The sequence below is a fragment of the Anastrepha obliqua genome, chromosome 4 (assembly GCF_027943255.1).
Source record: "Anastrepha obliqua isolate idAnaObli1 chromosome 4, idAnaObli1_1.0, whole genome shotgun sequence".
Lineage (NCBI taxonomy): Eukaryota > Metazoa > Arthropoda > Insecta > Diptera > Tephritidae > Anastrepha > Anastrepha obliqua.
In genome coordinates this window covers 44,541,484-44,559,233 of record NC_072895.1, presented here as the reverse complement: position 1 = coordinate 44,559,233, position 17,750 = coordinate 44,541,484, and the positions used below count along the sequence as shown (strand labels likewise).

The 17,750-nt window shown below is 43.3% G+C and overlaps 1 protein-coding gene across 1 annotated transcript in view; it reads left to right on the top strand.

Moving 5' to 3' along the window:
• The first annotated feature begins 2,248 nt into the window (after window positions 1–2,248).
• Window positions 2,249–17,750, top strand: part of LOC129244114 (protocadherin-like wing polarity protein stan) — a 63,792-nt gene continuing 48,290 nt past the window's right edge. Inside the window, 4 exon segments of the mRNA XM_054881728.1 lie at window positions 2,249–3,974; window positions 4,061–11,330; window positions 11,434–11,973; window positions 12,401–13,906. Of these exon segments, the coding sequence (XP_054737703.1) occupies window positions 2,249–3,974; window positions 4,061–11,330; window positions 11,434–11,973; window positions 12,401–13,906 (11,042 nt within the window).

Here is a 17,750-nt window from a genome sequence, read left to right as displayed (position 1 = left end):
TCGTGGAATATAACGGAACTATTTATATTTTCTTTGATACATTGTGCATTCAACAAGTGATTTTTATCGCGGATAGAAGCACGTGTTGTTAAAAAATAAAATGGAATCTTCGAACGCGTATAGGAGGCATATTTTGTATTTCTTTTATAAAAGTGGTAAAAATGCAACAACTGCTGCTGCAGAAATAAACACTGTTCACGGAGAGGATACCGTGAGTGTAAGGACTGCGCAAAAGTGGTTTTCAAAATTCCGAAGTGGTAACTGCGACGTGGAGGATGCCCCGCGCGCTAGTCGTCCTGAAGTCTATAACTCCGACGCCTTGCTCGAACTCGTGGAAGCTGAGCCAAAGTTGACAGTCGATATGATAGCTCAGAGGTTAAATTCATCTCATGGAACAGTTCACAGGTACCTGGTTCAGTTGGGAAAGGTTTCAAAGCTGGGAAAATGGGTTCCGCATAGACTTTCCGTCGCCAACCTTCAGCCGAGAGTGAATGTGTGTTCTCAACTGCTTCAACGGCTTGAAAAATGGCTCCTTTACAATAATCCTGTGGAATATTGCTTGCGTCCTTTCAAAGTGTGTGTCCGATCCACCCCTATTCCTTGCGGTTAATCTCGCACGGCCGTTTTTCGTGATTTATCATAGGTTAGGTTAGGTTAGGTTGATATGGTTGCCCAGGGAATGGACACACTTGGACGTCCTTTGTGATGCCATTATGGAGGGGTGAGGCGGGAGAGAAAGGCCGACGGGATACAGGGAGAGGGCGGGAAGAGATGGTGCTGGGATGGTTAGGAGCGTGCAGATTACGAAAGATGACTATGTTTGCGTCGACCGCTTAATGCTGCTGATGAAATTCATCAGATTTTTAATGTCAGCGCCAGCTATATAAGCAGGCGTGGCAAAAAAGTAGGAGCCAAGATGCCTAGATCTTAGCCCCGCCAGAGCAGGGCAGCTAAGGAAAAGGTGCTGAGATGACTCCACCTCATCCTCCATATATCCAGCGCAGAAAGGACTCGAGGCGATTCCAAGTCTCACAGGATGCATTCCTCGCGCACTGTGTCCTGTGAGAGAGCCCACGAGATTAGAGAGCTGATATTTTGTCAGCCTCAGAAGCGCGTGCGAGCGCCTCCGGTCCACACGTGGCCAGAAGGAGATTTATCATAGACTTTGATTTGAAATCGTTCGTGGCCAAAAAACTAACAGCGATTACAGTCTTGTGTCTTGTGTATAATGGTTTTTATTTGTATGCCACGTCTCGCTACCGTAAAGGAGCACTGTTTTAAAAAAGCACTGTTAAAAAAAAGAATATCAAATGAAATATTTAATATCCCCATTAAAAAATGTTGTAATTGCTATTCGCATGTATTAGAGACTAGTAAAATACTTGTAAATGTGTTGCAATTTTTGTCGAAAGTGCTCAGCACTGTCTTGTAGGGTATATATGTATGTAATGTATATAAAAATATATTTTAACTGGTAGACGAGCAAGCAAGCGATGAGAAAACAAACACAGTGTAGTCACTGAGAGACGCGATCAACTCCTACTCTCGGCGTAAACTCAACTGTGTCCGCTCACTTATATGGTAAGGTCACTAATATGATCACTGCCTACGGAAGACCTAAGAGGCGAAAGAGATAACAAATACAATTTGCTTCATATAACTCATTAAATTTAATATTCGATAAATGTGCGTAAGGTATAAAAGCTCTAAATGCATAGCTTCCATACGTAAAAATCAGCTGTAATCTAATCAAAACTTATTTGTTTCAATTTCATTACCTTCATTAAGTTGCACTTATGTGCTAACATTTGCATTTATGGCTGTTGAATAAATGAGCACTAAAACTATTAAAAATCATATGTTAAACCTTTTACAAATTTACTGTTGGTTGTTGTAATGTAATTCAGACTCAGGATACGCTTAAGTTATCACAGGGGTGCACATAAAATGCTCAACTTCATATGCACCCACATATGTGTATGTATGTATATAACAGAATTACTCATACACACAAGCATTGTGCACTGGTACCTAACTAATCCATCTAAAATAGTTTCCTCTGCTCCTCTCATTTCAGATGTCAACCTCAACGCATTACGCTCGGCAAATGCGAATTTAATAAACACTGAGTAACGGTGGTTAGCCTGGCTGCTGAAATTCAACAACACACACACATCATTCCGGTGTTTGGTGTATGCACCCACGGCGTGTAAACATTTGAAATAAACGCATACACACGCAGCGAAAAATGTTAGCGGGTACAGCAGGCCAACAAAAAAGTTGGCGAAGTTGTTGTAATTGTAACAGCAGTTGGAGTAGGAGTGGTAGTGGCAGTAGTAAAATCAGTGAAGGCGATAGCTGTAGTAGTAGCTGTGAAGATGACTACTGCGGTGCATCCAGTAGAAGTCACGTGCGCGCCGGTGGTCTGCCGATATTACATACCTTTCTCCTACTCTTGTTTTACACGCAACTGTTGCACGTAGCAAACGCTTATCTAATAATCGTGCATGAGGACGTGCCAGCGGGCACTGTGGTCTTTAATGCCTCCGTCTATAAGCTCGGCTCGGAGCGCCACTATAAAATTAACGCACACAAATCAGCGCATTTCGTACATCATTTGGTTGCCGTAAATCACAAAGATGGTCAGATACAGCTGCGCAAACAGCTGAAATGTGATGGTATCTATTACCCAAACTTATTTACCTTCTATGTGGACTCGACGTCGAATCGGCTGCGCAGCATTGATTACTATAGTCTACCCGTGCGAATATTTGTAACTGGGCGTGATTGTAATGAAGATCGTCGCATTGAGGAAGAGATGCATAGTAGGCATTATGAAGAGGAGGAGACGGGGTATTCGAAACGCCGCAGACGCTATGTGGATACTATTGCGCATCCCGATCTGCGCTATTTTGGCGCATATCTAGCACATCCGAGCAACACCATCGAGCTGTCGCCGGCGACCAGCGTGTCAGATGTGCTTAATCACAACAATAGTCGGCGTGAATTTCGTGATGGTGATTTAATATTTGGCGACAATTTTGATAATGAGATGCGTCATCGTATACTTAGTCGCAAGCGGCGTGCAAAAGAACCGCTACTGCTTGAACCATCACTGCATCGACGCATTTCAGATGCTAAACAGTGGATTTCAGAAACCTATGCCTCATATGCCATACACACAACGGACAAATGGAATCAGATTTGCTTGCGTCAATCGCAGTTCATTAATAATCTCAATGCTTTCTTACCGAAGTCCATTTGCCAGCATTGTAAAGTGAACTTTTTGGATGTGAATGATGAACGTTTTGCCATCGAACATCAAAATCACGATTTGGTCGCAAGCCGTGACGTCTGCATACACGAGTCCATTTGGAAGGTGAGCATCACTTTCAATATACGTTGTAATCGCAAAGAGATTGTCGACTCGGATCACCGTCTGAAGATCGTGTATCACTATCAGGAATTCAATGACACCGATATAGCTAAGCGCGTGCGTCGCGAGCTACGCAATCAGTCGCCATATTTTGAGCAGGCACTCTATGTGGCCTCGGTGTTGGAAGAGCAGCCAGCCGGCTCAGCTGTGACTACTGTGCGTGCGCGTGACCCCGAAGACTCGCCGGTAGTGTACTCGATGGTGTCGCTGCTGGACTCTCGTTCACAGTCACTCTTCAAAGTTGACTCGCGCACCGGTGTAGTCACGACTTCGGCTAGTTTGGATCGCGAACTAATGGATGTGCATTATTTTCGCGTGGTTGCCACTGATGATAGTTTTCCACCACGTTCTGGCACGACAACACTACAAGTGAATGTTTTAGATTGCAATGATCACAGCCCAACCTTCGAAGCGGAGCAATTTGAAGCGAGCATACGTGAGGGTGCGACTGTTGGCTCGACGGTGATCACTTTGCGTGCTACAGATCAGGATATTGGCAAAAATGCGGAAATCGAGTATGGCATTGAAAGTGTAACTGGTAAGTAAAACGAAGTCACCAAACCACAAAGTGTGCAGAGGAAATTATTGATTTGAAATAAAAATTTGCTACTCGCTTTCTTTCAGATGGCACTGGGACTTTACAAGATCAGGAGTTACCTATTTTTCGCATCGATGCACGCTCAGGTGTGATATCTACGCGCAGCACACTCGATCGCGAGACGTCGGACAGCTATAATCTCATCGTTACCGCTTCGGATATGGCCTCGGCGCAGAGTGAACGCAAAACCGCTACGGCCACTGTAATAGTGCGCATACTTGACGACAATGACAACTATCCACAATTTAGCGAACGCACTTACACAGTGCAAGTACCAGAAGACCAGTGGGGTGACGACAATGTAGTGGCGCACATACGCGCCACCGACGCCGATCAGGGTAATAATGCAGCTATACGTTACGCCATTATTGGGGGCAATACGCAATCACAGTTCTCGATCGACTCAATGAGCGGTGATGTAAGTCTTGTCAAGCCGTTGGACTACGAGAATGTGCGCAGCTATCGACTAGTCATACGCGCACAGGATGGTGGCAGTCCTTCGCGCAGTAACACTACGCAGTTGCTGGTGAATGTAATTGATACGAATGATAATGCGCCGCGCTTTTACACCTCACAATTCCAAGAGTCAGTACTGGAGAACGTGCCGGTGGGCTACAATATAATACGTGTGCAGGCTTACGATGCGGACGAGGGCACCAATGCGGAGATCACTTATAGTATTTCAGAACGAGACGATAACTTTCCGCTTGCCGTTGATCCGCGCACTGGCTGGGTGCAGACAATCAAGCAACTAGATCGCGAGGAGCAAAGTCGTTTCACTTTTCAAGTTGTCGCTAAGGATGGAGGTGTACCGCCCAAGTCTGCGAGTTCAACTGTAGTAATAACAGTACAAGATGTGAACGACAACGATCCCACATTCAATCCAAAGTACTACGAAGCAAACGTGGGTGAGGATCAACCACCGGGTACGCCTGTGGTTACTGTTACTGCCACTGATCCGGACGAAGACTCGCGCCTGCATTACGAACTCACGTCCGGTAACACACGCGGTCGTTTTGCGATTACTTCACAAAATGGACGAGGTCTCATAACGATTGCACAATCATTGGACTACAAACAGGAGAAACGTTTTGTGCTCACAGTCACAGCTACGGATTCGGGTGGTCGTTCGGACACAGCTACCGTAAATATTAATATTACTGATGCCAATAATTTTGCACCAATCTTTGAAAATGCGCCATATAGCGCTTCTGTTTTCGAGGATGCACCAATTGGCACGACGGTCCTAGTTGTGTCAGCTACCGATAGTGATGTGGGCATTAATGCGCAGATCACTTACTCGTTAAATGAAGAAAGCATAAATGGACTTGGTAGCCCAGATCCTTTCACCATCAACTCACAAACTGGCGCGATTGTGACAAGTGCTTTGTTAGACCGTGAGACGACCAGCGGTTATTTGCTTACTGTCACTGCCAAAGATGGTGGCAATCCGTCGCTGAGCGATACAACTGATGTAGAGATAAGCGTCACCGATGTGAATGACAACCCGCCCACCTTCAAGAATCCACTGTATCAAGCTTCAATTCTGGAAGATGCATTAGTCGGAACCTCTGTTATACAAGTTTCGGCTACGGATCCCGATATTGGACTGAATGGCCGCATCAAGTACCTGTTGAGCATGCGCGATATAGAAGATGGATCATTTGTCATAGATCCCACTTCAGGCACAATACGCACCAACAAAGGTTTGGATCGCGAAAGCGTCGCTACTTATTACCTTAACGCCATAGCTATAGACAAAGGCTCGCCGCCCCTATCCAGCACTGTGGAAGTGCAGATACGTTTGGAAGACGTAAATGACTCACCGCCAACCTTTCCCTCGGATAAGATAACGCTGTACGTACCCGAAAACTCACCCGTTGGCTCAGTGGTGGGCGAAATACATGCACATGACCCCGATGAAGGGGTCAATGCAGTGGTGCAATATTCAATTATTGGTGGCGATGACTCGAACTCATTTTCTTTGGTTACAAGGCCAGGCTCCGAACGCGCGCAGCTACTGACAATGACCGAGTTAGACTACGAGTCGAATCGCAAGCGTTTCGAATTGGTCATACGAGCAGCTAGTCCACCGTTGCGTAATGATGCGCACGTAGAGATTTTGGTTACCGACGTCAATGACAATGCACCAGTACTACGTGATTTTCAAGTGATCTTCAACAATTTCCGCGATCACTTTCCAAGTGGTGAGATCGGCAGAATTCCGGCATCGGATGCCGATGTCACCGATAAATTGACATATCGTATACTTTCTGGGAATAATGCGAATCTGCTGAGATTAAATACAACATCGGGTGGTTTGATTTTGAGTCCGCAACTGAATACAAATGTGCCAAAATTTGCGACAATGGAAGTTTCTGTCTCAGATGGCATCAATGACGCTAAAGCTATTATGCAGCTATCAGTGCGCTTGATCACTGAGGATATGCTTTTCAATTCCGTTACTGTGCGTTTAAATGAGATGACCGAGGAGGCATTCCTCTCGCCTTTACTAAACTTCTTTCTTGACGGCTTGGCAGCAATAATTCCCTGTCCGAAGGAAAACATATTCATATTTTCAATACAAGATGACACCGATGTGACATCGCGAATTTTGAATGTGAGTTTCTCTGCAAAACGACCGGACGTCTCACACGAGGAATTTTACACGCCACAATATCTGCAGGAACGCGTCTACCTGAATCGTGCTATACTAGCGCGCCTGGCCACAGTTGAGGTACTACCCTTCGACGACAATCTATGTGTGCGCGAACCTTGCCTCAATTTCGAAGAGTGTCTTACTGTGCTGAAGTTTGGCAATGCCTCTGAATTCATACACAGCGATACAGTGCTATTTCGTCCTATCTATCCAGTCAACACCTTCGCCTGTTCATGTCCTGAAGGCTTTACGGGCAGTAAAGAGCATTACTTGTGCGACACAGAGGTAGATCTCTGCTATTCGGACCCTTGTCGTAATGGTGGCACGTGCGTACGTCGTGAAGGCGGTTACACTTGCATATGCTCGCCAAAGCATACGGGCGCTAACTGTGAAACGGATATTTCTACATTGAAGCCGTGTTTGTCAGATACCTGTGATGGAGGCTATTCTTGTATGAATTCGTTCCTCAGCTCACAGCCGCCACCATACACAGCGACATGTGAATTACGTTCACGCTCGTTCTCCAAGAACTCGTTCCTCACTTTTGAAAGTCTCAAACAGCGGCACAGATTCAACATTAAACTACGATTCTCGACCGTGCATGAGAATGGCTTGTTACTGTATAATGGACGTTACAACGAGCTGCACGATTTCATTGCGCTTGAAATTCTTGAAGGGCATGTAAGTTTCTCATACTCATTGGGCGATAGCAAACAGAGTGTGTCGATCGTACAACAGGTTAAGGTATCGGATGGCAAATGGCACGATGTGGAAATGATATATTTCAATCGCACTGTAACGCTGGTGTTAGACAAATGCGATACGGCGATAGCTTTGGCGGGCAATTTGGGCGATCGTTGGAGTTGCGCTAACCAAACTACGCTAAAACTAGACAAGCGTTGTGCGCTGCTCACTGAAACCTGTCATCGCTTCTTGGATTTGACAGGTCCACTGCAACTAGGTGGTCTACCACGCATTCCTGCACACTTCCCTGTGGAGAACCAAGATTTTATTGGTTGTATATCCGACCTGCGCATCGACGAGCGCTTCATTGATCTCAACTCATATGTAGCGGATAATGGCACCATCTCCGGTTGTCCGCAAAAGTCACCACTCTGCACGTCGGAACCATGTTTTAATGGCGGTGTTTGCCGAGAAGGCTGGAACACCTACACCTGTGAATGTCCAGAAGGTTATGCGGGTAATGCATGCCAAGAGACTATACCTGCACCTTGGCGCTTTTCCGGCGATGGCAGTCTCAGTTTCAATCCACTTTTACGACCAATACAACTGCCCTGGGTCACTTCCCTTTCCATGCGTACCTTACAACTGGATGCGTTTCTACTGCAGATACAAATCGGGCAAAATAGCTCAGCAGTGCTTTGTCTTAAGAACGGCATACTCTACTACATATATGATAACGAACCAATGTATTTGGCTGGCGCTTACCTCTCTGACGGCAACTGGCATCGCATCGAAGTCAAGTGGCTTGGTTCGGAAATACAATTCTCTGTAGACTATGGTCAGCGTAGTGGCGTCGTACCGATGTCACAAAAAGTACAGGGACTCTACGTCGGAAAGATTGTAATTGGTAGCGCTGATGGTTCAATTGGCGCAGTCGGTGACATGCTGCCCTTCGAAGGTTGCATTCAAAATGTGCGCATTGGCGCCTCCCAATCAGTGCTCTCACGACCTACTATACGCGAGAATGTCGAGGATGGCTGCATGTCGCGTGCTGAATGCCCGGAAACTTGTCCGCCACACTCCACTTGCGCAACTACTTGGGACGAGGCGCGCTGTGAGTGTCTCCCTGGATATGTAGGACCCGAATGCTTGCCCATATGCACAGTCAAACCTTGTGTAGCTGGTGTGTGTCGCGCGAATGTCAGTGAACCACGCGGTTACAAATGTGAATGTAATAGTTCCCTGCAACATGGCGAATATTGCGAAAAGACTGTACAACAACCGTGCCCTGGCGGCTGGTGGGGCGAGAAAGTATGTGGACCATGTAAGTGCAACTTGAAGCAAGGTTACCATCCGGACTGTAATAAGACCACCGGCCAGTGTTACTGTAAGACAAACCATTACCAACCACCTAATGAGACGGCTTGCATACCGTGTGACTGCTATTCAATCGGCTCATTCAGCAGCGCATGCAATCGTCTGACGGGACAGTGTGAATGCCGCGAAGGTGTTATAGGACGACGCTGTGATTCTTGTTCGAATCCGTACGCAGAAGTAACATTGAATGGCTGCGAGGTCGTCTATGATGCATGTCCACGTTCATTCGCCGCAGGCATATGGTGGCCACGTACGCCGCTCGGCAGCACAACAGTTGAGAATTGTCCCTCACCGGCCAGAGGCAAGGGACAACGCGCTTGCGATGGTATGTCGGGTGGCTGGAATCAACCGGATATGTTCAATTGTACCTCCGATCCATTTGTTGAGCTACGAAAACAACTTTCACAACTGGAGAAGCTCGAGTTGGAGTTGAACTCATTTGTTGCCATCAAAATGGTAGAAAACTTGCAATTAGCTTGTGAGACTGTAGATCGCTCGAGCGCAGTGAAGAAAAAAATGGTCAAGGATAGCCGTCGCTACAAAATGGAGTCATCCTTTCTACTAAACGAAGGTAACAATATGTGGTCTAATGAGCTGGAAATGGATTATCTATCAGACGAACTAAAGTTTACGCATGATCGTCTATATGGCGCTGATCTGTTAGTTACTGAAGGCATCCTGCAAGAGCTCATCAACTACGAGCTCATGCAAAACGGCTTGAATCTGACACACAGTCAAGACAAGTATTTCATTAAGAATCTGGTGGATGCCGCAAGTGTTATACTAGATCGCAAATATGCAAGTGAATGGAAGCGTGCTACAGAACTGATACAACGTGGACCGGATGATCTTGTGGATGCCTTTAACAAGTATATGGTAGTGCTAGCCAGCTCGCAGCATGACACCTACACCAACCCCTTCGAAATAGTGCAGCGTAATATGATATTTGCTTTGGATATTATAACAACAGAATCACTTTTCGGCTACGAGCCCGAACAGCTCAGTGAATACCATAAAACCAAGCTTAATTTGAAGCCAAATGCGTATACAACTGAGAGCGTCATACTGCCAGACACGAGCGGCTTCTTGCAGCACTCGTCCAAGCAGAAGCCGGTGATAACCTTCCCTAAATATAATAATTATATACAAGATAAAACAAAATTCGATAAGTATACAAAGGTATTGGTGCCACTCGACATGTTGGGCATCACACCGCCAGGCAGCAATGAAGTCACCCAGAACGCATTCGACTACCGGGCTATTATTTCCTATGCGCAGTACAAAGATGTGGGACAACTACTGCCAGATATGTACGACGAAACTATCACACGTCGCTGGGGTGTCGATATTGAAGTGGCTTCACCTATACTATCACTGGCTATTTTAGTTCCATCTAGCGATACTGAGGAGAAGCGTATAGAGATACCTTTTCGCAAAATCTCATCTCAAAAGACTGGATCTAATGAACAACAATTTATTGAAGTATTCGATGTGCCGAAGACGAGCAGCAGTGGCAGCGAGGAGCATATGATTGAGAACATACGCATAACGGCACATGAGATACTACCCCCAGCTGCGACAAACTCACATGAAACTAGCGCTGAAGTGGCAAGCAACGAAGCCGTGGAAGTGGCTGATGGTGAGGAACCACACATTAGTGTGCGCTTTGACGATGACAACATCGAATTCCATGGTGACACAGGCGAGGAAGTAGTCGACTCACCAGAGGTCACAAATCCACATTTCGAGGATGGTTTTGACGAGCAGCAGAAGGGTGAAAACGAAGCGATTTATCGCAATCGTAGGCTCGTCAAGCGCCAGGTAGAAGTCATCTACCCATCTGAACAGCAACAAACACAGCAACGTGTCATTTATCGTTCGCTCGGCTCGCCACATCTATCGCAGCCCATCAAGTTACAAATGTGGTTGGACATTGAGCCAGCACGTTTCGGACCACGTTCAAATCCACAATGCGTGCGTTGGAACTCATTCACTAGCCAATGGACACGGCTGGGTTGCCAAACCGAAGTGCCTGATTTCGATGAGCTACCGCTCGATGGACAACCTATTATTGTTAACTGTACCTGCACACATGTATCCAACTATGCCGTCATTGTGGACATCATCGATCCCGAAGATATACCCGAACCTTCATTATTGGTACAAATCACCTCGTACTCGGCGTTCATGGTCTCACTGCCGGTACTGCTGAGCGTTCTCATTGCTTTGGCACTGTTACGTGGACAACAAACCAATTCGAACACCATACATCAGAACATTGTGCTCTGTGTTTTCTGTGCCGAGCTGCTTTTCTTCGTTGGTATGCAGTCACGTCGCAATCTACTGGAAAATGAGTTCCCCTGTAAGCTTATAGCTATTTGCCTGCATTACTTCTGGCTGGCTGCATTCGCGTGGACGACTGTCGATTGTGTGCATCTGTATCGTATGCTTACAGAGATGCGTGACATCAACCATGGGCCAATGGGTTTTTACTTTGCCATGGGTTACGGTGCGCCTGCCATTGTAGTCGGGCTTTCAGTGGGCGTGCGGGCACATGAGTATGGAAATAGTTTGTTGTGAGTAATTTTGTAGTGTTTGGAGTTCGAACTTTGTTTAATTTGTTTTGTTTTTTTTCATGATTTACATCTCTAATTTTTTTTTTTTGTGTATATTTTCCAGCTGCTGGCTTTCTGTCTATGAACCGGTCGTTTGGTGGCTGGTCGGTCCCATTGCTGGCATGTCTGTGGTGAATCTGTTAATACTTTTTGTGTCGGTGAAAGCCGCATTCACGCTCAAAGATCACGTACTCGGATTTGGCAATCTACGCACGCTGCTATGGTTGTCTGTCGTTTCATTGCCCATGATGGGCGTCATGTGGGTGTTGGCTGTGTTAGCTGCTTCAGAGAATTCGCAGATGCTTAGCATCCTTTTGTCGGGCGTCGTAGTACTACATTCCATTTTCTGTCTTATTGGCTATTGTATTATAAACAAACGTGTAAGGGAGAATCTGCAACGCACCTTCTTGCGTTGTATGGGGCGTAAAGTGCCATTGTTGGACTCTTCGCTGGTGGTGAGCAATAGTTCTCATAATGTGAATGGAGCGACGAGACCGAATAATTTCTTAGCGGGTAGTTATGATACAGCGAGAAGGAATGTGGGTATCAGCGTCTCAAGTACGACGTCGAGAAGTACGGCTAAGACAAGCTCCAGTCCCTATAGGTGAGTTGTGTGAATTGGAATATATGAAAGGCGATTTTAAATAAAGTTTGAAGGTACAAAAAAACGACGTTGATGATCGACCATTTGATACAAATATATAAGAGTATAGTTTAAATAAAAATATTTTGGAATTTAAATTATTTAAAACAAAAAATATAATTTACATTATTGTTGCCCTTTGAGGCTCTTAGTGCCATATAGTAAGAAGAATATTTGAAAATAGGCTGGCGGTAATTGCGGTTTCTAGGGAGAACGAACCCGAACGACCGAAAAAAAGTTATTTGCCTTACGAAATGTTTCAATATTTTTGAACTCAGCAAGCTGAACTACGCGTTAACAGCTCTAGCGCCCATGGAAGAGCAGCCTTCATTGCTTTTAATTTATTTCACATAAATATCTAAGTTACTTTTTCTACATTTCTTCACAGTGATGGCCAACTGCGTCAGACTTCAACCTCTACTTCAAACTATAACTCAGCCAGCGATGCTCCCAGTTTTCTACGTGGCTTTGAGTCATCCACCGGTGGCGCCGGTGGTGGTGGCGGTGCACGTCGTGAAGAGAAATCACGTCGTCATCGTAAAGATTCCGATTCGGGCTCTGAAACGGATGGGCGCTCACTAGAGCTCGCTTCCAGCCACTCGAGCGACGACGATGAATCACGCACAGCTCGATCTTCAGGTACCCACCGTAGTACAGGTGTCAGTGCTACACCCTCTTATCTGCCCAACATCACCGAGCATGTTCAAGCGACAACACCGCCCGAGCTAAATGTCGTACAAAGTCCACAGCTCTTCCCCAGTGTTAACAAACCAGTGTATGCGCCCCGTTGGTCGAGTCAACTACCTGACGCTTATTTGCAATCGCCACCAAATGTGGGGCGCTGGTCGCAAGAAACTGGTTCGGACAATGAACATGTCCACGGCCAAAAAGTTACCATCTCACCCAATCCCCTACCTAATCCGGATCTCACAGACACCTCATACCTGCAACAACATCACAATAAAATCAACATGCCGCCATCGATATTGGAAAACCTACAGAATGTGCGTAATGACAATGGCTACGACGCACTCGAACGTGACAGTATCTACCGCCGCAAGGACCATCAGGATAGCTATGGACAATTCGATACGCTACCCGTGGCGGGCAACTATAAGCCCCCTAGTCACTATGGTAGCGAGAAGGACTATAATGGTGGCGGCAGCGGGGGCGGCGGCGGTGGAGGCAGTGTCAGTGGTAGTGGTAGTGGTAGTGCCGGCGGCGGCAATGGTGGTACCCAAATCGTTAATCACATGCGTTCCTTCCATCCGGATGCCGCCTACCTCAGCGATAACATTTACGACAAGCAGCGCACGCTCGGCTATATGGGACCAAAAGCAGACTCACCATATATGTCCAAGGAGCGCATTACACCCGATATATATGGCTCGCGCGAGAATCACTATAGCCTAAAGAAACCGCATATGTATGTTGGTGCCGCCGACTCAATGCATTCTGTGCATTCGTTGTTAAAGAACGACTATCAAGCACAGCAGCAGCGTCAACATCACCTGCAACAGCAGCACCAGCAACAGCAACAACACCAACACCAGCAACATCAACCTTCTTCAGCTGATTACCATTCGGATCGCATGTCGGAGGGTTCGGACAAGAATGGCTATCATTTTCCGTACACAGCGGAGGAGGATCATATAGCGAGCACGCGTAAACTCAGCCATCAACATAATCCATCGCCTTCCCTACACAGTTCACATCAGATGCTCAATGGGCATACGCATGGACATGCGGTGAACGATATGAATAATCCAGGTATGCTGGGGCGTCATACGCTGAATTCGAGTTCGCGGCATGGATCGCGTGCTAGCTCGCCGCCTTCGAGTATAGTGGCGCCCATGCAGCCATTAGCGCCACTCACAAGCATAACGGATACAGAGTGAGTAATAAGAATGGGGTGTTGAATAAAGCGTAGATCCTTTAGTCACTATTATTGGTTACTGGTTACTGGTTACTGGTTACTACTACTTATATAGCTACTGGGTGTTATATTTACTTAGTGGTGATTTATTATGCATTTTTTGGTCGCTAAATTCGCAAGGGCAAGTGAAACGATTTATAAATAAATAAAAAAAACGCAAAAACAATTAAAACTAATTTGTAATTGCATTTTAAACAAAAAATGAAATTATTTTTATATCGGAAATACTTTTTTATTAAAAAAATAATAATTCTAGAAAAAATTATGAGTGAAAATAAAAAATACACATTCCAAAAAAATTTTAATACAAAAGAATTAAATAAATCGGTGAAGATTAAAGCAGGATTTAGGTTTTAAAAAAATTGCCATAAGCTGCTGTGCATTAGGGTGGGTCAAGTTTTTTTCGTCATAATTCTTAGCAGATAAATTTATAAGAATAAAATCCATTAGAGCACAGCTCTAAACTCAATTTAGAGGCCTTCAAAGTTTAAAAGAAGCTATTTTTAGTTAATACGAAGCAATTGAAGATTAACATTAACTCAAGCATTATGAATGTATCTTTTTTTAATACATACTTATACTTTGGAATGTGGAATTGGAACAATGAATTCAATTTTGATTTCTATTTTTTATATAAAAAACCCCAAGAGGGCGCTACAAGGCAATTAATATTTAATTTTTTAATATAATATTATTTTGGGGAAGAAGTCCATTATTTTTGCGCAAAATTCATAACTCAAAAAATTATTCCATTTTGATCAAATATGCGCTGTTTTGTTGTGTAATTTGTTGTAATTTTAAAGGAACCTTCATAATGCCTCTCCCACAGAAGTCTTGGTTCTTATTGGCGAAAAACTCTAGTAATCGATTTTCATAATCTTCTCTTGATACCAATTTCTAATTATTACTAATTTGCAATAAAATAAAAACATGGTAATCGCTTGGACCAAAATCGGACTGTATGGTGGATGCATTAAAACTTCCCAACCAAGCTCCTGAAGTTTTTGGCGAGCCACTATAAGCGTGTGTGGGCTCGCGTTGTGCTATTGAACCACAATACCTCTTCTCTACCTCTAATTTCGGCCTTTTCTGGTCAATCGCTAGTTCCAAACGGTTGAATTGTTGACAGTAGAGAGCTGAATTTAGTGCTTGGCCATACGGAAACAACTTGTAATAATTGATTCCTATCAAGTCGCACCAAATACACAGTAAAAACTTCTTGGCTATAAGTCCTGGTTTGGTCACCGTTTCAACTGCCTCATCACGCTTTGACCACGCACAATATTGTCGTATGTAAAACATTTCTCATCCCCAGTCTCCATACGTATAAGAAATGAGTCGATTTCATTCCATTTGGTCAAAGCTTCGCAGACGGAAATTCGGTCCATCAAATTTTGTTGTGTGGCACCCAAACATCGAGCTTTTTTTCAATTAAGTTTGGCGCAAATGGTTTAAAACTGTTTTATGGTTTATCTTTAGCTCCTGAGCGGGGCTGATCAACTTCGATTATTTCTGTGGTTTTAGCGATATCAGCGACATTTTCTTCAATATCAAGGATGTCTGAACGGAATCGGCAAACCACGGGACCATAAACACCATTCACAATTCCTGCTTGCATTTCCGCCTTTATCAAAGAAAAACTGTAAAATATCCCGAATTTTCTCTTTCTGGACATCCATTGTTAACACCCTGTAATTCACAACTAAATGGAACAAACAAAAACAGCAAAACATTTTTGAGTGTGAAATATTAGCTTGACAACGAGCATAAAGATTAAATTGTATGATCGATACTTTACGAGACATCGAGACATCTTCTTTTGTTATGTTATGTTATTTATTTTTTATCATCGTTAATATTTTTTATAATTAACAACGTACATTCCATATCTATAGTCAGTCTGGTTTTAGATCCTTTTTACTTTCAGAATGAGGTCTATTTTTTTTACTTTCTATCTGCATTGCCATAACTGCCTCTCTCTTTTTTTTATTAATTTTTTTTTTTATTAATTAAAAAAACTGCTTTCAAAATTTGGGGGTCTCGACTCATATCTACACTTTAGATCTATGCTTTAATGAACTTTTTTTCTTAGAACTTTATGTAAAATGCAATTCTGCAAGAAAAGATGTCGGGAAAAATCGTGCCTTAAAAATTGATTCGCCCTATTGTACATACATACACACATATGTTTGTATAATGCTTGTATGGTGTGAAAAAATGAGCCAATGAAAACATGTCACCAATAAACTTTGAAATGGATACGCGAGTCATTAAAGCAAATAAAATATTTATACCCAAAGCGCGGCTAAAGTACAGGATGGTATTCTTTTTTGCAGTTCATATAATTTTTATTTTTGATTTCATTTAAATGATAATTCAATTTTATATATTTTTTTTTTGTAATCGGGTTTAAAAAATGATATAAAAAAAATTGCTCCCATGTTTAGTGAAGCAAATGCACCGTTGTTTGTCGCTGCCTACAGAGTTGATGGGGCAATCATCTCAGTTACTGACGGCGCTGATTATTTGAATTCATTCAAATTTTCGCTTGGTGAACTTCTGGTTTTCAATAGCTGCACAAGAAAAAATCTAATGAAATCAGATGCCAGCGCACGGTGGAGTTTCATCAAATATTTTTACTGCGACGTTGCGAGAATGGAGAGTAAAATTTCATGGCCATGCAACGTTTTGGGCATTTTCGTTCCGCGAGAGAGAAAAAAGATATAACGTAGAGGAAAAGGAGAGTGAGAGCTATACCTTATAGAAATATTTTATAGTAATTTACCATCATAAATCCATCCATTTTCGGTTGATTATTTACTGTTGAACGTCTGATATTTGACAGTTTATATTTTTTATTATTTGATTACCTGCATCAGTCAGAACGCTCTGTTTAAATATCGGCTTATTTAAGGTTTTTCGCAATGTTAATCCTTTACGTGGGTTTTCCGAATTGTTGCGGGAATGTAACAAAAGCGTTAACCAAAAGATTTCAGATTGCTCAGACTTGAGCACAGGGAAATATATTTCGACATATGATACTTACAATTTCTTAACTTCCGATGGTGGAGCAATCATTTTGGTTTTAATTATTTTGTCCAATCTCAGATCCATAGTCGTTGCGTACCGTATTTCCTTTTTTCCTCGATAATTGGTAAATTAAGAATTTTTTAACTAATTTACCTTCAAATATTACGAAAAAGAAACAAATTTGTCCCAGTGTATGTTTGTTAAAAAAAAGCCGATTGATGTTTAATGCAAAATTGGATGCACTTGTTCTACTGTGAATAGTATTTAAACAATGCTATTAGGTAAAAGCAAGGCACTTTTGCCAAAGCAAATTTTATTTTAACGTCGCTGCTAGGTATTCACAAGGCAGATTCAATTCGAAGAATGTTTAGGAATTATCGCAGTTAGGGTTTACGCACACGGGTCGTATCGTCAGTGGCTTGTCCGCACACAATGCAACTATCTGTCGTAAAAGTACGAGTTGTCAATATGTCGAGCGATGAAGGGGAATTTATTTGTAAATTTTGTCTTTTTGTATTCTCTGCAAATGTTGTGAATTTATTTAGATATACAGGCGTCCCTCGTATAGCACGGTACTTGTAAAACACGGTTTCGATATTACACGGTACAAGAATTGATATTAATATAACACGGTTTTGAAAAATATGCATTTTAAGTTTGAACTTTTTTTCCGTTCAATAAGGGGAATACCCTCTATGTAATTATTATTATTAGTCTTTGAATATATTTTTTGTTGTATTTTCTAATGTTTGTATTTCATCATAAAGTTGAA